The sequence below is a fragment of the Mugil cephalus genome, chromosome 17, assembly GCF_022458985.1.
Source record: "Mugil cephalus isolate CIBA_MC_2020 chromosome 17, CIBA_Mcephalus_1.1, whole genome shotgun sequence".
Taxonomy (NCBI): Eukaryota; Metazoa; Chordata; class Actinopteri; order Mugiliformes; family Mugilidae; genus Mugil; species Mugil cephalus.
This window is the reverse complement of record NC_061786.1, coordinates 16,969,535-16,991,186: the sequence shown is the minus strand read 5'-3', so window position 1 is coordinate 16,991,186 and position 21,652 is coordinate 16,969,535. Positions and strand designations below refer to the sequence as shown.

Below are 21,652 nucleotides of genomic sequence, written 5' to 3'. Positions count from 1 at the left end.
TGTGGACCTGGCAGTTGGGTGAATTGGCACCTATACCTATACCACCTATACCAGAGCGGGCACCCCCACGCCATAGCAACAAATCGAGAAAGTTATAGTGAGAGAGAGAAGAAGAACAGAGAAGGCATCTTACATTATGCGAGGGATGTCGCTAACGGCGACCGTGCCGTCGTGTCCCACTGCCTCCCCATCGTCGTCGCTGCTTTCCGTATCGTCGCTGGAAGACGAGTAGTCCGTCACCTTGAGCGGAAATCGGGCCAAAAACATATAGTTTTAATAAAGAGAACAGTTCGGAGGGAAACAACCGTGAGAAAACAAGTTCCACGTAACGAGCATAACAAGTTCTTATTGGGGCTGCATTTAAATTACTTCCATAACTCATTTGGACTTGCACGTATTTAAAATCATTAACAGAGTCTTGTGGATTTTTTTTTTCAGAAGCCATAATTGGATTTTTGTTTTGCTTATATAGTGCTCAGTCTTTACACTTTTCAGCAGAGCCTCGAAATTAATCATAATTTGCCCACAGAGGAGAAGATGATGCAGCATTAAAAATGCATCTGTATCAATATACAAGTTTCTACGAAGGAAGAAACGCACCGCCAAAACACTCGTCGGTGCTCAACGACATGCACAACGGGTCCTGTTGAGTAAGGATTCGTGTGAAGTCTGTCTCACATAATATGTTCAAACAGCCTTAAAGTATTTCTACCACGTGACACGTCTAAAAACAAAAAGCAAAACACGACTGTTGCTCATAAATAACCTGTTCGAGGTGTTGTCCCATAAGATGTTCTGTACAACCCAGGTAATTGCAATTAACTATGTGATTGTTCATAAACCTTAGTTGTAAACAGTTTTTATGTGAGCACCATTCGCAGGCATTCCAAAGAAAACCGGGTATACCAGCCACTTGGATGAGTGGTGAAGTGTGCATGTTATAACTTTGACTAACTGAAACACCCTAGGGCAGAGGCGTCAAACATGAGGCCCGGGTGCCAAAACCGGCCCGCCAGAGGGTCCAATCTGGCCCGTGGGATGAGATATTAGCTTGAAAATGTTCGATAAAGTAAGAAATTGCACTTGCACTTCTTAAGAAACTGGCGGTTGTTCATTACATGTAGCTGTACTGCTTTGCACCAAAAAGCAAAGGGAAACATTTGGAGTTATTTATTTTGTTATTTCCCAGGTAATAAGCTACTGTCTTACTGGTCCGGCCCCCTTGAGATCAAATTGGACTGTATTTGATCCCCGAACTAAAATAAGTTTGACACCCCTGCCCTAGAGAGTAGAAAGGTATCATCCTCCGGCTTTGCTGCATGCCTGAACGCGACTTAATCAAGTACGCAAGTCTCACTCGCGGATATCACTGACACCGGTATCCTCGTACCTTGACTGGAGGCCTGCTGCCCTCCTCTACTCTGAGTTCTCTGAGCTCCTTCGCCAGCGCATTTAAGTCCTGCAACACGGAACAGAAGAGGAGAAAGGAGAGGCATTGAGCACATCGGTTCCAGCGCATCGTCAGCCTCAGAACCTGACCGACGAAATCACATACAAGGGGCAAGGGGAGCCGAGAGGATAAAATGAACAGGACGAAACGTTTCATAAAGACAACTTAGCTTTTGTCACACACACAGACATGTGGGCCTGAAATTGTCATCGAACAAGAGTGCTGATTTGAGAGCATTTCTTTTTTTTATATATTTAAATATATATATATCGATTAGAATCAGCACTTTTATTCACTCACAAGCAAATCTTAATAAAGAGAAAGACAGATAATCAAGCTCGATGCACTATCGGAGTGCAGAGTTACTCTGCCCTCTCCTACCAATCACCCCCATGCCAACTGGCCCGTGGTCCCTCCCCTTCCCATCACCCTCCCGGATCAAACCAAGTCATGCAGGCGTGGGGAGGTGGGGGTAGAGAAAAGACCCTCTCACACACGGTGTGCTTACCAGCTCCTCCTGACCAGTAACCGCGACAACAGAGAAACGGGAAAAGAGATTCAGAGATAGTTTGGGTGCTTGGCAGTTTCAGCTCCCAAACATTTTCACCCAAGAGCTCACATGCACACAAACCCGCACAAGCACACGTCCGTATAAACTTTCTCGGGTATGTGTGTAGAAGAAGCACACATGCCACTGCTGCATCACCCTGATGTTTTCAGAATTTCTCCTTGTGACGCTAACTGACTCCACCATGCCGGGGAGGGGAAGAAGAAGGGGCTTTAAAGATAGAGGCAAAGGAAAACCGAGGTGAAATAAAGGGGACTCGATTGTCACTAACCTCATCTATGGCTTTCTTATAGCTCTGAGGAATGGAAGGAGAAAGAGGATAAGGAAAGAAAGAAAGAAAGAAAGAAAGAAAGACCAAGTGAATAGTAGGAAAATAAAAGAAGAAGAGGCCTGTAAAAGATTCCCAGAGAGGAGGCCGCTGTAATAGAAAGCGAATCTGCGCCTGTGTCCGTTTTGTTACTTACGGCAGGTCTGCTGGGCCTGGCTGATTCACGACCATCCTCCTGCTTGGGCTTTTTCTCTCGGTTGGCTCCTGGAGGGGATCGTTCCTGCTTGCTTTGACCTATCACAAGAAAAAAAAAAAAAAAAAAAAAAAAAGTCAGTTCAAAACCTGTTCAAAACAACAGTTTGAACATAAAGGTGCTATAGAAACGGGATGTGACATAAGGGCGACCACCAGTTGCCATGCCGACCACTCTGCGGAGCGGCCCCGTGGGACCCTGAGCGCGGTATATAATCCACCATTTCTTTGAAACTGGCAACGGTTCTCAGTTGGCATATAGATTCTTGAATATAACATCCGACAAACATGAAGGAGAACGCATCCATGCTTCAACCTCCTATGCCTATGCCATGCGCCTGTCAGAGGGAGAGCCATGCATATCTTAGATGTCCTTCTGGCCTCTTGTCTGACACATCCCTCTACGCCTCTCCCTATCTCCTTCTCTCATTTCCTCTATTCTATCTCTCCCGAGGCCGAGAGTAACAGGGCAAATCAGACAGGTTGATCAGAGCAGAACTGCAGCTGACTGCTGATAGCCTCTGAAGCCGCGCGAGCGTACGCGCTGACGCCTGTGCGCTTCTCGGTTTTTGGATTCACGTGCACGTATACATGCAAATTTTGACTGGTGTGTACGTCAGGGCGTCAAGTAAATGCATACAGAGTGTTTCGGCGTGAGCTTTCGCACCTCTCCTCTCGGCCGAGCCTCCCTGAGATGAGGGGGAGGAGGAAGACGACGAGTTGGAGGAAGTTCTCTGCAGCATGGCGTCCAGAGACAGCTCTGAGCGGCGCAGGTCTGGGTTACTGAAACAGGATGGAAAAATATATATTTTTTTATTTTTTTTTATTTTACCCTTATTGATGCAACTCACTGCAAAAACACAGTGTGCAGCTTGATAGAATTCCTGCAATTAATAGTTTCTGCTCAAAAATAACATGTTTGGTCGGAGGTAACAGCTGCAGAAGGAATTTTAAAATATGCGATAAAATATTTAGTTTTTATTTCTTCTAAGTATAAAAAAAAAAAGAGAGAGAAGAAATTGTGTCGACATCAGTGTAGCCTTACCTGGCCCTTATGAGCTGAGAACCTGTGCGAGGACCAAGACCCACTCCTCCGTTAGGGGAGTTCTTCCTGACCAGGGCTGGGGAGATGGAAGTGGTCCTTTGGGGGACCTGGACACAGACACAAGATCAGCACAGCTGGCACAAGTAGCCCTTTTCCCCTAAAAAGAAAATCTTTTATCGTTAATATTTATCATTTCACTGCCAATCCAACACAAAGAGAGGAACATCTAACTAGTCTAAGGATTACGAATGCCAGCAAAGTGGTAAGTGAAGCATTTACTAATTTTAGAGCATCTTCATTATAAAGTCTCTCCAGCTGAGCAGCTCTTTTAAGATTTTTTCAAAAGTGGATAGGACAGCATCCAAAGTTGCATTAAATGAGAAAAGCTAGACCTGATGTAATCTGCAATTTAAACTACACAACATTTAGGTGAACGTAAAACAACAAAAAAAAAAAAAAACGAATTAAAATGTTTAAAAATACATGATCAGATATCGTCAGTCGTCCTCTCTGATTGCGATTCTCGACCTTGGGTGGGATGTCCTCCTCTCTCAGCCAAGCAGTTCTGTCCCGATCCCTGTCCCGATCCCGATCCGCTACGCGCAGCGGGGGTCCCGGGGTCTCAGAGGTGGGGTCTGAGTTCTGACGGGGCATCTCGGGCCTGGGGGACCCCGCGCTCACTACCTCGCTCAGGGCCGAGCCCGTCTGGTCCTGCAAAGACTGGGAGCCGGACATGGAGCTGGAGTGGGTCTTCACCGGGACAAGGTGGGCCATCTTTGGGAGCAAAAGAAAGAAGGTATGCATTAATAGCAGAATAGAGGAACCCTAAATAGGTGTGTTGCTGAAAAGGTGTAACTTGAGGAAAAATTGAAAATGGCAGGAAAGTGATGGAGATGGAGACGATATAACAGAAAGGAGCACAAAGACATCTGTCATTATTTTGTGTCGAAATACTTGGAAACACACCAAACGCACACACACATAAACACACACACACACACACCTGTGGTTCGATGGAGCGGTGGATGGGTGGGGTGCGGGCGGGCTGCATGCCCCCGCTGCTGAAGGACTCGGAGCGGGGAGGGAGGGAGGGGTCGGAGATGCGGTTGGAGACTTTGTGCTGCAGCGCTGGGGAGCTCTGTCTGTTCAGCTTAGATCGCTCCTCCACCTGAGACGGGTCACACACACACACACACACCACAATGACTCACAGTCCAGCACGCACCACAACCAGTCACCCACAATGGGTAATGCCACCCAAGCACCTCAACAAACCAATAAGTGACCTTAACTTCGCTCAGCTCTGTGGGACAACAACATGGAATGTTCATGGTTGAATAAAGGGTTTTCATTACTCGTGTGAACAGTATCATTTTATGACATGTTATTGTGCTGGCACTCTACGGGATTCAGTGGAAGCTTAGCTTGTTATAACCAGTCTCAGCGAACCAGTTGTTATGTAACCAAAGCCAGACTTCCACAGAAACTCTACCACAGAAAGTATAAAATCCTGACTGACAGGATGTTCTTTCACATCTGCTGAATCTTCGTCTCCACCCCATTTTATTGTTTCGGTTTGTGTCTCAGTGTCCCACACGCAGCTGAGGAAGAAGAGCATCTTATGGCTGTAGCGAAAGGTCAAGAATAAATCCCTAATCTCCTTTAAAAGGCACCATAGTCTAACATAGCTGTGCGTGCAATGGCTGCACACACACTCAAAAAACAGAACTCATTGTTTGTGTACAGCGCGTTTTGTGCGTTATTGTGTTTGAAAAAAAAAAGTGAAAAATGCCAGTACATCAACACAGACGTGCACCGTCTGTGCAAGAAAGGCAGAAAACTCCTCTTGCCAGCGAAATCTGATTAACAGATTATCTGCTGTGCCGTAAGAGAAGGCTCCGGGGTATGCTCCCAACTGCCAAAAACACACTTTTCCAGACTAAACGGGCTACTCAACAGTTGACGGTCGTGAGCTGAGTCATGGCTCAGCAGAGCATAGTATGAACATAACCCAGGTAACCATGCGTGCGCAGTGAGGGCTGCAGGCTTTCTGTGATTTCACATGAGCACTTCATTTTGCACAATCATTCAATATTACAGTGGGGGAAATAAGTATTTGATCCCCTGCTGAATTTGTAAGTTTGCCCACTTCCATAGAAATGATCAGACTCTGGTTTTTATGGTTGTTTACTGGTTATGGGTATAGACAGAATATCAGTCGAAAATGCATAAAAAACACACAATCTAAAAGTTATAAATTGTTATGTATTTTATTAAGGGAAATAAGTATTTGATCCCCAAGCACAACACAAGTCAGTACTTTGTAGAGAAACCTTTGTTGGCAAGCACAGCGATGAGACGTTTCTTGTAGTTGGTCACCAGGTTTGCACACAGCGCAGGAGGGATTTTGGCCCATTCATCTTTACAAACAGTCTCTAAATCCTTCAAGTTTCTTGGCTGCCTCTTGGAAACTCGGAGCTTCAGCTCCCTCCACAGGTTTTCGATCGGGTTAAGGTCTGGAGACTGACTAGGCCACTCCATGACCTTAATATGCTTCTTCTTGAGCCACTCCTTTGTTGTCCTGGCAGTATGTTTTGGGTCATTGTCATGTTGGAAAACCCACTCACGAGGCATCTTCAGTGTTCTTGCTGAGGAAAGAAGGTTTTTGTCCAAGATGTTACAGTACATGGCTGCATTCATTGGCCCCATAATGCGGTGAAGTTGCCCTGTACCCTTTGCTGAAAAACAGCCCCAAAACATGATGTTTCCACCTCCATGCTTAACCGTGGGTATGGTGTTCTTTGGGTCATACTCACGTTTTTTCATCCTCCAAACACGGCGGGTCGAGTTAATGCCAAATAGCTCAACTTTGGTTTCGTCAGACCACAGCACTTTCTCCCAAGCCTTCTCTGAGTCATTTAGATGTTCACTGGCAAACTTAAGGCGGGCCTGTACATGTGCCTTCTTGAGCAGGGGGACCTTGCGGGCACTGCAAGAGTTCAATCCATAACGGCGCAGTGTGTTGCCAACTGTTTTCTTGGTGACGGAGGTCCCAACTGCTTCCAGATCATTAACAAGCTCCTGCCGTGTTGTTTTAGGCTGCTCCCTCACCTTTCTCATCATCATCCTCACTCCATGAGGCGAGATTTTGCGGGGAGCTCCAGACCGAGGACAGTTGATGGTCCTTTTATGGGTCTTCCACTTGCGAATAATGGCACCAATAGTTGTCACCTTCTCACCAAGCCTTTTGCTGATGGTTTTGTAACCTATACCAGCCTTGTGCAGGTCTACAATCTTGTCCCTGACATCTTTTGACAGCTCTTTGGTCTTGCCCATGGTGCTGTAGAAGTTGGAATGTAAGAAACTGATTCTTAGAGCAGGTGTGCTTTATATACATGACGAGTTAAGATCAGGAGTATTGGTAATTAGTTGACTGAGCACAGCTGTGTGCCACATGCGCACCAGCCAATCTGTAGGAGCCTGAATTCTAAGTGAATTGTTGGGGATCAAATACTTATTTCCCTTAATAAAATACATAAAAATTTATAACTTTTAGATTGTGTGTTTTTTATGCATTTTCAATTGATATTCTGTCTATACCCATAACCAGTAAACAACCATAAAAACCAGAGTCTGATCATTTCTATGGAAGTGGGCAAACTTACAAATTCAGCAGGGGATCAAATACTTATTTCCCCCACTGTATGTCCTGGGTCAAAAACAACTATGCAATACTGTGTCATTCCTCATGTCTGTTAGATGCCTGCTAGGAGGTCAACTAAAATGTTGAAACATCTACGTCGGCAGAAGAAATGCGTCTAGGTACTAGGGAGTTAGTCAAAAGGCCACTACTGACAAAAGAATCGGCTGTAGACAAACAATGTGCTAATGGAAAAGAAACGTTTGGCGATTCAGGAGAAACACAGCGGCGATCAAAGCCAAGTTTGATCTGTGGGAAGGAATCAGAGTTAGCATATAACATTCACGTTCCTACAAGAAATAGAGAGAACACTATTACTAGAGCACTTTGGAAGAAAAAACTTTTGGGCTGCTTAGATTTTCAGTTTTGTGTTTTCAGCCACCCAAAAACTCTTTCTACTACATAGGAAAAACGGAGGAAGACAAATATAAAAACGCGGTTAACGCTACATCGATGAGATATGACAGAAAAAGATGGACCACAGGAGGAGTCTTCTGTGGATTTGAGTTTGTTATAGAAGGATCCCACCACCACTCGGCCAGCACCCGTCACCAAGCTCGGATTTGACTGACTTGTTGACTGACCAAAAAGGAAGCTGGGATGGTTGGGTTTCCCGTCGAAGCCAACTCTCCTAGACGTAGCCTCACCGTGGTGCATTGTGGGGGCACTGGGTGGTAGGTGACATACGGGGGGAGGGCAAGGGGACTGACTCAGGGTTCTAACTGACTAAACTATCTACAAATTATGGTGATATTAGATAATCCCTGAACATTGGCACCGCTCCTCTGGATCCCAGTAAAGTTTTTCAGTATAAAAAGGAACAATTAAAATAAACTGAGTAAGCAAACTTGTATTTTACAGTAAAACATATATGTAGTTATATTATCCTGTACAATGTGTTTATGGGTGAGCAATATTTATGTTACATAGTGTACTTCCATCTTTGTGGAGACTTTGAGAGACTTTAAGAGAATTTGCTTGTGAGAGGAGGAAATTTTAGATTAGTCTAAATTTTGAGTTCCATCCACCATCAATTCTGAATTTGTTGGTAAAAAAAAAAACTATGTGTGTGTGTGCCAAAATTTCATACAGAACTGCATCAGGTGTGTGTCTGTGTGTGTGTGTGTGTTCGTATATATATATATGTGTGTGTTTTGGAGAAGAGTCTAGGACTCCGCTCCAACAGCTGTGATGTTGACTGTGCACTGGGATCCAAAGGGAGAACCATTAGGGGACCCATGAGGTGTAGTGTTAGGTGAGATGAGAACGGGATAGAAGGTCTGGTTGGGCAAGACGAGGGTAGCGTAGAAATTTGGAGAAGACCGATCAGCCATGTATTCAGGAGAGAATGGGGGGGAGTTGGTACTGTTGGACCCTGACCTTGAGGATGTGGGGGAGTTCAGAGAAGGAACCAAATTAGGTGGACTGTTAACTGCCACGTGCTCGGAAGAGCAACTAGGCCGACTAACATTTGCCAAGTTCTGTCTGAGTACATCTGCGGGGGCGGACGCACTAAGGTCACACGCAGAGGAGCTACCTTTCTTTGCAATCTGTCTCATTCTCTCACCGCTCATGTGGCTGTCAGAAGGAGAGCGAAAAAGATTTAGACCAGGGACTTGGAGATGATTGCCAGTGGTTGAGGCAGGTGTGTAGGAGTTCCTTCTAGGTGGGTCATAGTAGAGACCATTTTGATGGCAGGAACGAGAGTGGGGACTGTTGCCTGCCAAGTGCTCAGAAGAGCGACTAGGCCGAGTAACATTTGCCAAGTTCTGTCTGAGTACGTCTGCGGGGGCGGAAGCACTAAGGTCACACGCAGAGGAGCTACCATTCTTTGCATTCTGTCTCATTCTCTCACCATTCTTGTGGCTGTCAGGAGGAGAGCAAATAAGATTTAGACCAGGGACTTGGAGATGATTGCCATTGGTTGAGGCAGGTGTGCAGGAGTTCCTTCTAGGTGGGTCAGAGTAGAGACCATTTTGATGGCAGGACTGAGAGTGGGGACTGTTGACTGCCAAGTGCTCAGAAGAGCGACTAGGCCGACTCAAATTTGCCAAGTTATGTCTGAGTACGTCTGCGGGGGCAGAAGTATTAAGGTCAAATGTAGAGGAGCTACCTTTCATTGCATTCTGTCCCATTCTCTCACTGTTCTTGTGGCTGTTAGAAGTGGTGGATAAGAAAAAATGAGTATCAGGGAAGTGGAGATAATTAAGATTGTTTGAGGCAGGTGAGTAGGAGTTCCTCTGTTTGGGTAGGTCAAGGTATAGACCGTTTGAAGGGAAGGATTGCGAGAGGAGGTCAGTCTGGTCATTTGTGTCCTGACATGAGGAACCAAAAAGGCTGTCGTGACTGACAGCTGACTTAATTTTGGACTGATTCTTTGTCTGATTTTGATTTTCTATGTCTACATCTATTCTACGGCGGGGTGTATGCGACTTTCCGCGAATTTGACCACTAACCAGTTTGGCCAGTGGGTTGACAATGAACGTAGGTTTCTGGAACACTCCTGGAGACCGAGGACGCGGTTGAGGAGCCTTCTGTTGGTTTGAAGACATTAACCCCAGGATGGCTGCCTGATTGGGGTCAGATACAGGTCTGTTCCTATTCTTCTCCTTTTGATTACGAGGCCCAGGTGGAGAAGGGCTGGGCTTTTGACTAGAGACATTTTTCTTCATGTCCTTAGGTTCCTTGTTGGGAACTTTCCCAACAGCCTTGTTACGCTCCTGATTGAGCCCCGGGCTATGGCCTCTCTGACCATCTTTATGAGCCTTAAACTCTCTGACCTGCTGACTTATCTCCTTCTTCAACCCTGGATCTAAGGGTACCCCTGCATCTAGTGAAATGCATATTTGAGGGACATGGTTGGAGAGGAGTTGGGCACCATGGGATGGGGTTTGCTTTGGACTCTGAAATCTGGGCTGGCCTTGAGGGATGGAGGATGCAGCTGGCTTGTTGAATGGCTGGGGGTGTTGAAGATTGGGACGGGACGGGTGACAGCTTACAGGTTGCTGCGGCTTCACCATCTAGGAGTCAAAGTCAGAGGTGGGTGAACAAACACAAACACAACAGACGCCACAGTGTGGTTACCATAGAAGCTGTGTAAATGTTAAAAATGTGGTATCCCCCTCCCCGTTCAAGTCCTTGCAAGCCTGCTGGTTCCTGTGAGGTCTGCTGAATAAGATGTTAGTGCACAACTTTCTTCAGACTTGGCACACTTCCTCACCCAACGAAGCTATTTCACATTTTTGAAAATAACTCATCACATATTCATATGCACATGCGCGCCTTTGCATGGCATGCCTTTTGGGACTTACCTCTTTAGCCCAAGAAGGCTTGTCTTTAGGATTAACGACATCCTTGTAGTGGTACAGTTGTTTCTTCTCTGCTTGCCTTCCCTCCTGCTGCTGCTGTTGTTGCTGCTGCTGCTGCTGGTGTAGAGACACCAGGTAGGCCCTCTCCTGCTGGAGCTGCCTCTGTAGCCGCTCTGCCTGCCGCTGCTCCTCAACCTGCTTACGCTTGTATTCCTGGAGGGAGGAAGGAAGAAAGGTGAGTGGGAAGCAGGAAACGTGCGAGACACAAGGGTTGAGAGAAGAAAGGACGTGGAATAGAATGTGGTGAAGAGGTGACAAAGGTAAACCCCAAAACAGACCAGAAGTTATAAGACAGAAGTGTAAATCTGTTTACAATCAGAGGGGAGAGAAATAGTAGCTGCAAATCAAAATTACACATTGTAACATGTGTGTATTTGCAATTACTATACGTGACACAAGCCTGTTACTGGAGTCAGACTCAAGCGACGCGTTCACGCAGTCATGCACGGCGCAAATACTGAAATACTGCATGTGTGGAACACAAAACTTTCACAATGACGTTGACATACATACGGCTTAAGATGGGTAGAGGAGGAAAGAATGTCAGGCGCAGGCAAATAACATGAGACAAGAAAGAAGGAGGTGTGCACTTGGAAGGGATGGAGGCAGGAAGAATGACGGCAAAGGGGAAGTCGTTGTCACGGGTTGTTGATGATGCCCGTGGAGCTTACGCAGGTTGGATCTCAAAAGGTTTCCTTGCAGACTCTATGCATCATTTAACCCATTTTCACAACCATAAACTGCATGAAAGGAGCGGCAGATAAACACTCCAATGACAAACTGTGTTATTCTCTCCACTTATACAGCAACATTGTTGCATTAGAGAGAAACACCACAATGTCCTACTTTTCTCTTTGTGTGGGCCAACATGAAGGGCCTGCCAAAGCAGTATTTTTACACCCTCCGGGGATTCCTTTGAGATCCAGCCAACTTAATGATACTCTACATGCAATCAGTGATCTGAATAAATGCAACACAGGCATTAGAGTTAAGCATTGTTACAGCTTCATATCTGTAGCTAACAGGCTGAGGGACTCAAACAGTTCTTCTGCACTGAACTGCCACTTGGGTACATGAAGTGGGGACGGGGACCACAAGGCACAGATGGGGAGCGGTAGTGGCACACGGGAGGGCTATGGTTGGTTACCAGCAGTAACGCTTGCTCCTGTAGTAGCTGCTGCTGGAGAATCTCTAACTGCCTCTGTTCCTCTTCCAGCTGTCTACGGATATACTCCTGAGCAGCATGTCAGCAGAAGGAGATAGAAACAGACTCAGAGAAACATCTTGAAATCTCAAAACATCCACGCGCAGACAGAGGAAGGAAGGCCGAGGTATGAAAAGGGGGAAATACAAAAGAGAATCTCCCGAGGTGGCTGTGAGTGTGGAGAAGATGTGGTAGCAAGACGACGGATAAAGGGACGGAGATCGCATCCTCAAACAATATATTATATGAAGAAAATAAAGACAAGAACAAGAAAAACAGTTTTGAGGGTTTCTATTTCGAAACAAGGGAGGGAGGCAGCAGACCAATAAAGAGGGAGAACGCTGGACAAAATATGCACACCAGAGCAGAAAGTTCACTGGAAGGACAAGAGAAAGAATTATTTAAAGAAAGACAGAAAGCTACAGAACAGTTAAATCCAAGAGTAGGACCAGGAAGTAGGAAGTTAGATAAATGATGCCAGAAATGGCAACAAAAACATGAAATTGAGAGTTTTGAAGCTGCACGAGTTTCTTGTCTGACAACACTATACAGAGAGCCATAAAAGGATCTAAGCTAGAGCGTCATGGGAGGAGCTGCCACGGTTTCCAAAAATAACTGTTAACACTTTTTCCGGCTCTTTACATAATAATAATAAGAAGAAATATAATTTTAAAAAAAAGGGAATGGACCCGACGAAAAGTGAACAATAGGGCTCACTTGAAATAAAGACGAATAAAGAGAAAACAAAGACTTCAGAAGGAAAAGTTTCCATAAAGTTTTTTTTTTGTTTAGTTTTTTGCAGCCACTTTGTATTGTAACAGGTTAAAAACACCTTTTAAAAGCCTCTCTATTCATACTCTATTTTACCATTTCTCAAGTAGCAGCCTTGAGACTTCAAAAGCGAATCAACCCCCATTGATGTCTGTGTGGAAACACCCCAGTTTTACAGCAGAAAAGAACATGTTCACATGTTTTCGTTTCTTTATCTAATTTCACCATTCGTGACTGCACGGTTGCAAATCTTTATAAAAACCACCCACTTAAATATCATGAATTTCACATGATTGCGCGGCCGTTTCTCAAGAAGCCCAAGGGTGATGAAACAGGGGATTTGATCATCTTTATATGCAGTAATAATGGGTGAACTGAGGAGTGTACAGTTGGATGCAACAACACTGCTAGATGCTGTTGATGTGCAACCCACTGGATCGTTCAAAGAAGGCTACCAAGAAACTTGCATTTCCAGTTGCAAATGCATATTCACCACTTATTTTTATATTTTCGTATTACATGTAGCCATTTTATACCAATTTTATATTGGTATACAGGGATAATAAACTCTGAATTTATATGACCTGAATTATTAGGAAGAAAACCAGAGGACGTGTGGAGGAATATGGGACCATCAACAGGAAAACATGTCTAATTTATTTATGTTGTCTTGTAAAACGCAAGTCCTAAAAATGACGGAGCAAAAAACACCCCAGATGAGATAAGTCAAGCAGACAAGTTAAAGCAGAAAGGGTCCTGCGAAGACAACAGTCGGCAGAACAGAAAAGCAAACAGTTTGAAGTCGTATAAGGGAATCTACACACACGAGTTTGAATGTAGCAAATTAGCGAATGTATGAACCTGTTCTCTCTCCGCATGCCTCCTCTCTTCCTCTCGGCGGAGCTGCTCCATTTCCTCGTAGCGTCTCCTCTGTTCCCTCTCATGCTGTTTCCTCTGCTCACGCTCCCGTTGCTGCTGCTGTTGTCGGGAGAACAGAGCAAACGCAGAACACAGGGTCACCACGCAGGGTTTTCTACATTTTGCCAGGTGCGCACTCTTTCGACCGGCTTCTATGCGCGCGTTTTAGTGAGTGTGTGTGCAGTTTCTACATTTACGCTTTTGATTTCTCCCGTAACAACAGAAAACCCCCTATTCAAACACATGCAGAGTCACAGGAACGAGCTTGGCCTTGAGCGGCGGGGTCGTGTTAGCTGAGTCGAGTCGTGCCGCTTATCACTGCGTTGGGATGTGAACCCTGGTGGAAACTCACTGCGAGCACACAGATTATGGGCTAAAGATTTTTTTCTGTAAGCCTACTCTCTGGAACTAAGAGTGGGAAACTAGGGAATAGTCTCCGTTAAGAACTAGTCATTCAACCGAAATATAAGTTTAAAGGTCCAGGGCTGGGACCAAATATGTCTTCATATCATGTCTTCATGTCATATTCTCTAGGTCATATGGAACCCAAACAGAGGACTCGCACATGCTGATAATTATGAATTTAATGAATTAAGTTCACATTTACACTGAAATTACCGCTCTGACTTGACTAGTAAGTAATAGTTGATGCTTCCTCTGACCTCTTCCAGCCTCCTCCTCTGCTCTTTCTGCTCCTCGATGCGTTTCTGTCTCTCGGCCAAAAGCAAGCGCTTGTGCTCTTCATTCTGCTGCTGCTCCAGCTGTTGCCGTCGCTGGGCCTCCGAACGCTCCTTGTTGGCCAGTTGGAGGCGCAGGAAGTCTCGCCTCAGGGTAGACTCCCCGGGAATGTTGATGATGGAGCTGGGCAAAAAAAAAGAAGCAAAAAATAAGAAAAAACAGTATTGTTTTGTGAGGCGTCAAATGCGTGCTGTGTCTAAGCGTGTGCTGCACGTGAAGACGCTGACCTCGGTTCACCCATGTCTCTTTCTTCGTCCTCCTCTTCGCTGCCACTGTACTCATACTCCGTCTCATCTGATGGAGAAGCAGAAGGAAAGAATAAAAGCATAAGCGACAAAGGTAATAGCCAGTGAAGTGCGTCTGCTCGCTACCAAACTGCTCACGACTTAGGCATTCCCAGACCCCCGTTCCTCCAAGGCACTTTCTTTTAGCCGCTTTGAATAAGAGTATAAATTGTAATTTTACTGTGTGTAGCGAGGTGGAGAACATTAGCTCAGAGCTCTTCCAGTCTAAAACGTGGCTTAAAGCATAGCGCTCGTACAAATGGCTCAGTTCTCCCCCAGACACATCCACACGGAGCCGTCCCACCGACTGTGACAAAGTGACAGCTGGAGAAAGTCGGCCTCTGCAATGACAGGACATTTCTATACATCAACGTGACATCCGTCCTGCAGTGTGTTGTTTCTTGATGCGCTTAATGTGGTTATTACGAGCGCAGCTCCGCCAGCCTATCACTCAGGCAAGTCACCAGTGTGCGTCTGTGCCGCTGCGGAGCTTATTGGACGTCTGTCACTTTTATTTTCCCCGCCTCGCCGCAAACCAGGAATGCGACGGCGCGCGTGCCAACATCTGATTTCGCACTCCCAGCGAGTCTTTTTTTTCATGCAGCGAACGTGTGATGAAGCACTTCAGCCTTAGAGAGAGTGGGTCTTTTAACTTCATACAGTGTACGTGGATTTTTTAATTCTCTGTCTACATATTGGCTCCCGCTTAAGATCCCAAGAGACAACAGGATTAAACAACCAACGCTGCAGTTACCATAAACATAATTCTCTCCTTAATGTCGGCCACCTCTTTTGCCTATTGCATCGATCAGGCGTAAATTCTTAATGAAACTGTTGCTCCAACCGGCCAAATCCATAGGTGCGCTTTAGTCTACAGCAGGATTTCTCCCTCACCCTTCTCTCCTCTCTTCTTCTTGGTGCGGTCGATGTGGTCCTTCAGGTGGATGCGGATTTGCCTCTCGTTGGGTATGTCTTTGATGAACGGGTGCTTGAGGAGCTGCTCCGTGCTGGGTCTCAGGCCGTGGTTCTTCACCAGACAGCTCTCTATGAACGACTGGAACTTCTTCGACCTGAACGCGCACAAACACACAAGACATGTGTTTGAGAAAAACAGATTTCGGATTGCTCTGAATTACCTGCAACTAACGGAGGGTTGGGAGACGCGCACTCACCATTTCTTTGACTTGAGCCTCGGGGCAGGGTTGCGTGGAATGAGGAAGAGGGCTCTCATTGGGTGCATGTCACACAGTGCTAAAAAAAACAAAAAAAACAAAAAAAAAAACAGTAATGAGCACCAAACAAGGGAGAATTAGTGAACCCTGATTTGAACAAGCGTAACATTATGACCACCTTCCTAATAGTTTTTTAGGTCTCATTTATGCCTCCAAAACAGTTGTGACTCATCAGAGAATGGACATGGGCCTTCTGAGGGTGTCCTGTGGTGTCTGGCAACAGAATATCGTTAGGTGGGGCCTTTGGATGCTACAGGTTGAGGGGAGGGGCCTGTGTGGATCATCCCGCAGATACTTGGTCAGTCTGGGATCTAGTGACCATCGACACAAACGCTGGGTATAAACATTTCCCAGCAGAACATTGCATTGTCACAAGACGGTCAATGTTAGTCACTTCTCTTGTCAGTGGTTTTAATGTTGTGGCTGATTGGTGTACAACAACACTGATAACAGGGCAGACGGACATTCTTCTCTCTTTTGTTTTGTTTTGTCTCTTAAGTTGATTGCCCATCTCCAAATGTACAGTCCAATTTCACAGTTTTATCAGCTACATGAGCATAAAACCACCGACAGCGATGTTCTCATCAAAATGTGATGTTCTGCTGGGAGACTTCGCTTCCTGGCATTCATGTAGATATCACGGTGACTCCTACCACCCACCTAAGCATTGCCGCTGGCCGAGCACACCTCTATCCAATGTAAACGGCATTCCTCAAAAGCAGAACACCAGAACAATGTGTCCCGCCATACTGCAAACCACCGCACGGGAATAGCTCAGGGGAAAAACAGTCCCTGGCCGGCCCTCCAAACTCCCTCCAAGTTTCCCAATCCGCTGGAACGAGCTTCATCCACTGAGGCCCTACCCATGCCAACATCCCAGTGCCAGACACCACAGGACGCCCTCCTTAGAGCTCCAGCGTCCAAGCCTCGGACGGTTTAGAGCTGTTTGGCGGCAGGTGGTCTTGACGTTGAACATGATATGCTCAAGATTAATAAAATAAAATGATGGAGAGTGGAAACAAGTCCCGTTAAGCCTAATGAAAACAGCTGTGTGCAAAAACCTTTAGGAATAAGATAATGAATGAAAGAAAGACCAAATGCTGGGCAGGAGTCCAGCAACTTGACAATCAATTTTATAGCCTCTCTTTTGCCTTCATAAAATTACGGCTTTAGATTAGTTGCCGTAGCCTAAACTGAAAAATAATCTGACTCCCGATTACAGTGATCTACTGCAGTAGCACTAGGGAATACTGTGCAACAGAGATGTCGGATATTGACTGGGTACGTACGTGGTGCTCCTTCAGCCATCTCTATCGCTGTGATTCCCAGGGACCATAAATCGCTCTGTAAGGGAGCAAACATAAATATTCAGTGTGATTAAAAAGTGCGAGGGGGGTGAGCATCGCCAGAGGAAAGGAGGCTGCGAAATCACCTTGAAGTCATATGTGGCCTCAGGGTGCTCATCACAGGCGATGACCTCTGGTGCCATCCAATATGGCGTCCCAATGAACGTGTTCCTCCTCCCGACCGTTCTGTCCAGCTGAGCCGAAACGCCAAAGTCCACTGCACAGTAAATGCACAAAAACACACAAACGGGAAAGAAAAACAGGCGGCTTTAGTGAATTCCTCAAGGTACTCTTAACAGAAAAGAATTACCCAACCTGCAGTAGCTTGTCCAATTTACATTCACACACACACACACACACACTTTATAATCCCCTCCTCGGTGGGCATTAAGGGAAAATGTGGAGCATGAGAGAGAGAGAAAAGTCTGCGCCATGAAGAGTGGCTGAGCTAAAAAGAGATGAGTAGGCGGGTATTCAGCATAAAAGAAGAAAGAAAAGCCACACACAAACAAACACACACGCCCCTGAGCCACACGAAACTTTATACCTCCTGCTGCCCTCCCAATCCAAAAGCAGTTTTGTCAAGTGGGGTTAGATGACAGACTGACCTAGTTTGACCTCTGCGTTCTCAGTCAGCAGGACGTTCTGTCCCTTGATGTCTCTGTGAATGACCTTGTGCTGATGTAGATGAGTCAGACCCTGCAGACAGCGACAGAGACACGGCGTGAAGGAAAGCCACAGCAGCGACAAGCCAATTCATAATTATTGTCATTATACAAAAAGATCGCTTCCACAAGGAAGCGTCCTTGAGCAGAACCAGCAATTCCACAGTTGATCTGGACGAGTGCCCTTGACCTTCGGCACAGAAGAAACAAAACAAGACAAAACAAAAAAAGAACAGTTTTGTACACCGATCGACCATAACCTTATGTCCTAATATTGTGTAGGTCTCCCTTGTGCCTCCAAAGCTCATCATGCATTCCCCGATCGGTGCAATTTCCCAAACATGACGTAGGGCTAACTCACCCATGCGCTTCCATTAACTTTCATTATCGTGTAACACCACATTCGGTTTGTTTGATTGAAAAAAACAAATGAACAAAAACCTCTGCCCTCCAGAGATCAGACTCTGAGGGAGTAGACCAAAACTTTGCTTTGTTTTTGAGCTGGAGCTTCTACAATGATACAGTCTTTCAGGGCTTTGAGTGACAAAATCAGAGCGAAAAACCTGGTTGACGCGGCATTCCTGTTCACACAAAGCCGAGCCGAGCCGATAAAATCCCGGGTCGACTGCTGTGTCATTCGGGTCGACACAGGTTTTTTTGCTCAATGTGAAAGGGTTGACCCGGGATAAGGGGAAGCATTTGGAGACGCATGTTAATGCCAGGTCTGACCACACCTAAAGATAGTCACTTGCGATCCAATAGTCCACATGCAAGGTCTGAAAACCCAGACAGGCACAGAGAGAACATGTCTATTATTATAGAATAGAAATACTATAAGGCCCACTAATGGCCTTCCACTGGATTGGCTGGGGGCTACACCGTAGGAGGATCTCTTCATTCAAGATCTTCTGAACCATTCTTTGTCTGACCCTTTGCCTAGGACCAATCTGCCTTGGGAAACCCTACCAGGGGTCAAATGCCCCAGACAGCATAGCCCCTTGGTTCATTAGGGTACTCAAACTCCTCCACCACAATAAGGTGATGGTTCAAGGAGGAGAACCTCTAAACTATTAATGAGAATGAGAAACAAGTCCTATATTAAAACTTCTCTTGGTAATTTGATGATGTCATCATGACATTACCGATGATGTCATCATAGCATGGCTGATGATGTCGGTGATGTCACGATGTCACCTTATGGGCGTGGCTATTAGCCACATATGTTCTTGTTCCTGATGATGTCATCATTGTGGTGGAGGAGTTTAAGTACCCTAATGAACCTAGGGGCTATGCTGTCCGGGGCATTTGGACTCTGGTAGGGTTTCCCAAGGCAGATTGGTCCTAGGTGAAGGGTCAGACAAAGAACGGTTAGAAGACCTTGAATGAAGAGACAGTTAGTGGGGGCCTTTGGGTCCTATGGGTTGAGGAGAGTGGCCTATGTGGATTAGGCTTGTGCCAATGAATCCAACAGATACTTAATCAGTTTGGGATCTAGTGAGTTTGGATGCCAGGTCAACACCTTGCGCTGTTTTTCATGTATTTTTTGAGTTGTACCTAAACCGTTTTTGTGTTTTTGTGTGTGTGTGTGTGTGTGTGTGTGTGTGTGTGTGTGTGCCTTTGTCAGGCTCCATCCTGCCGGAGATGGTTGCTATGGGGTGACCTGTGGTGGGGTCTGATCTAGGTGGGAGGTGCAAGTATCATCCACACAAATGCCTGGTCCAAATGTTTTCCAGCAGAATATTGTATTGTCACAAGATGGACAATGTTATTTACTTCTTCTCGCAGTGGTTTTAATGTTGCGGCTAATCTGTGTAACTTTTGCATTAATAGTTTTAAAAGGAGATGGTTTCTTTGTTACAACTGAAGTTAAATGCACACAAAACATATAAATGTGTCAGATATTTATGCTTTTGCAATTTCATAAGTAACGCTTCTTTGGTTGAGAATAAAGCAACCGAAAGAACACTCGGTACGTAGAAATGGGGAGTTGGGAGACAAAGAGTAAAAATGTTCAAAAGAATCAAAAGAATACCAGAGAAATAGAGAAAACAACATAAAAACCGCATAAAATGTGATGGGACAGAGGCACCGGGAGACAAAGCAGAAAGCACACAACGAGGCGAGGGATGAGAGGAGGGAAAAACAAATAAAAGTGGATGAAAAGAGATCACCGTCGTCACAGTTCAGAGTGGCACCGCTGCGTACAACCGACAAGATACAGTGATACTGCTGCTCCTTGTGAAGGCAAAGCCCTCAGTACACAGAGCACATCATAACAGATAGCAGAGATTAGATGTGGGAGAATGACTAGAGTTTCCCAGTGAGATCCACATCAGCCCACAACAGAGACATCATGGAACCTAAAAAACTTGTGACAGCTTTCAGAGAAGCAGTTTGTGGAAACAACATGACACACATTCATTAAAAACGAGTGTAAAAGCTCTGTAAAACAGAATTAAGGGTGTAGCTATCCTTACGGCTGCTTATTATTCTGATGTCTCTTTAAAATGTGCATATCCTGACGTGCCGCTGTGTCTGCCACTCACAAAACAACTAGTTGTCATTGTGTTTTGTTACCTGCTTACTATTGTTGGTGGTTGTGTAACTACAACTGTATCGTGACTCACGCTGTTTATTTTCCTTTACTGCCAAGACACGATTAGTCAACTCACCCTGAGGATCTCTCGGCAGATGTAAGCAGTCCACTCCTCCTTCAGAGAGTTGCCCTTGGTGTTCTTGATCAAGTCAGTCACCGAGCCAGCTCCACAGAACTCCATGACGAGCTACAGAAACGCACACAGACACTTAAAATTAGTAATTATTTCCGTGAAATGACAAACAATATTGTACGGGTATGTAGAAATGAGCTAACAAAAACACTTCCACTTCCTTCCTTGTTACCAAAGTACCTGGGTACATGTCAACGGTTGATATTATGTGCCAACATCAAAGTACTTTCGGTTGAAGAAACCGGTTCTGTCATCGAACCAGAACTGGCAAATGCTTGGTTTGAGATTTGAGATTTATTTATAAATATATATTTTTATCATTTTGCCTTAAATATTAAGATATTCAAATGATGCAGGTTTAAATATATATATTTTTTTTATTATTTCAAACAAGTGCAACAGTTGACACGGACCCCCTGTTAAAGACCCATGTTCTAGATTTAGTAACATGAGGTTATGATTGTAACCCCGGTTCTTTGAGTGTCTGATCTATATGGGCAACACATCCCCCATCGCTTACCATAGAAACCTACAGACAACTGTGCTTTTTAGGTGCTGTTTAGATGCTAAGCTAAACTGTCCATTAATATGAGTACACAACTCAGTCACTGCACACTTCGTACCCAACTGTACAGCGTGCATAAGATGATCACTGCAAGTAAGATCATGCTAACAATCTCTTTTGTGTTGCGTTTTTACACCGGCTCTTACGCCTGTGCACAGAATTTATAATTATCATGATAATATACAGTTAACCCAAAAAACGCACAAGAGCATGTAATAAATTTAACAGTGTCAGCAAGACAAAGAGGAATAAAGATAAAGAACACACATGAACAGACAACCGTGCATTGGGGACACAAGCACACACTCCACAGAGACAAACAGAAACGGTGACTCAACGGGGTCTTGAGGTCACATGAATGAATCGAGTCCATCTCTTGACCCGAACTCAACTTTCCAAACTCCTCTCCTCCAGGATATGTACTCATGCACATAAAAGCAGAAAAGTCATCCCCAAACGTGAATAAACATCAGAGGAAACTATTTTGAATCACACAATCACGCCGAAAGAGCTGTGCTCGGGAACACACTCAGGGTATAACCATCAGCT

General features: G+C 45.2%; 1 protein-coding gene across 29 annotated transcripts in view; it reads right to left on the bottom strand.

Annotated features, from left to right (window-relative positions):
* Window positions 1-21,652, bottom strand: part of tnika (TRAF2 and NCK interacting kinase a) — a 61,914-nt gene that overhangs the window by 8,589 nt on the left and 31,673 nt on the right. For 2 of the 29 annotated variants that reach the window (XM_047610334.1, XM_047610336.1), the window contains exons 5-25: window positions 20,482-20,592; window positions 17,753-17,843; window positions 17,231-17,361; window positions 17,088-17,142; window positions 15,739-15,817; window positions 15,461-15,636; window positions 14,510-14,576; window positions 14,207-14,405; window positions 13,488-13,604; window positions 11,799-11,885; window positions 10,595-10,804; window positions 9,740-10,303; window positions 4,587-4,751; window positions 4,067-4,357; window positions 3,584-3,690; window positions 3,206-3,321; window positions 2,483-2,580; window positions 2,290-2,313; window positions 1,959-1,967; window positions 1,391-1,459; window positions 134-240 (exon numbers count right to left, since the gene is read on the bottom strand). In XM_047610334.1, the coding sequence (XP_047466290.1) occupies window positions 134-240; window positions 1,391-1,459; window positions 1,959-1,967; window positions 2,290-2,313; window positions 2,483-2,580; window positions 3,206-3,321; window positions 3,584-3,690; window positions 4,067-4,357; window positions 4,587-4,751; window positions 9,740-10,303; window positions 10,595-10,804; window positions 11,799-11,885; window positions 13,488-13,604; window positions 14,207-14,405; window positions 14,510-14,576; window positions 15,461-15,636; window positions 15,739-15,817; window positions 17,088-17,142; window positions 17,231-17,361; window positions 17,753-17,843; window positions 20,482-20,592 (2,873 nt within the window). The remainder of the gene's footprint in view (window positions 1-133; window positions 241-1,390; window positions 1,460-1,958; window positions 1,968-2,289; window positions 2,314-2,482; window positions 2,581-3,205; window positions 3,322-3,583; window positions 3,691-4,066; window positions 4,358-4,586; window positions 4,752-9,739; window positions 10,304-10,594; window positions 10,805-11,798; window positions 11,886-13,487; window positions 13,605-14,206; window positions 14,406-14,509; window positions 14,577-15,460; window positions 15,637-15,738; window positions 15,818-17,087; window positions 17,143-17,230; window positions 17,362-17,752; window positions 17,844-20,481; window positions 20,593-21,652) is intronic. The other 27 variants (XM_047610340.1, XM_047610354.1, XM_047610335.1 and 24 more) reach the window with 24 other exon arrangements.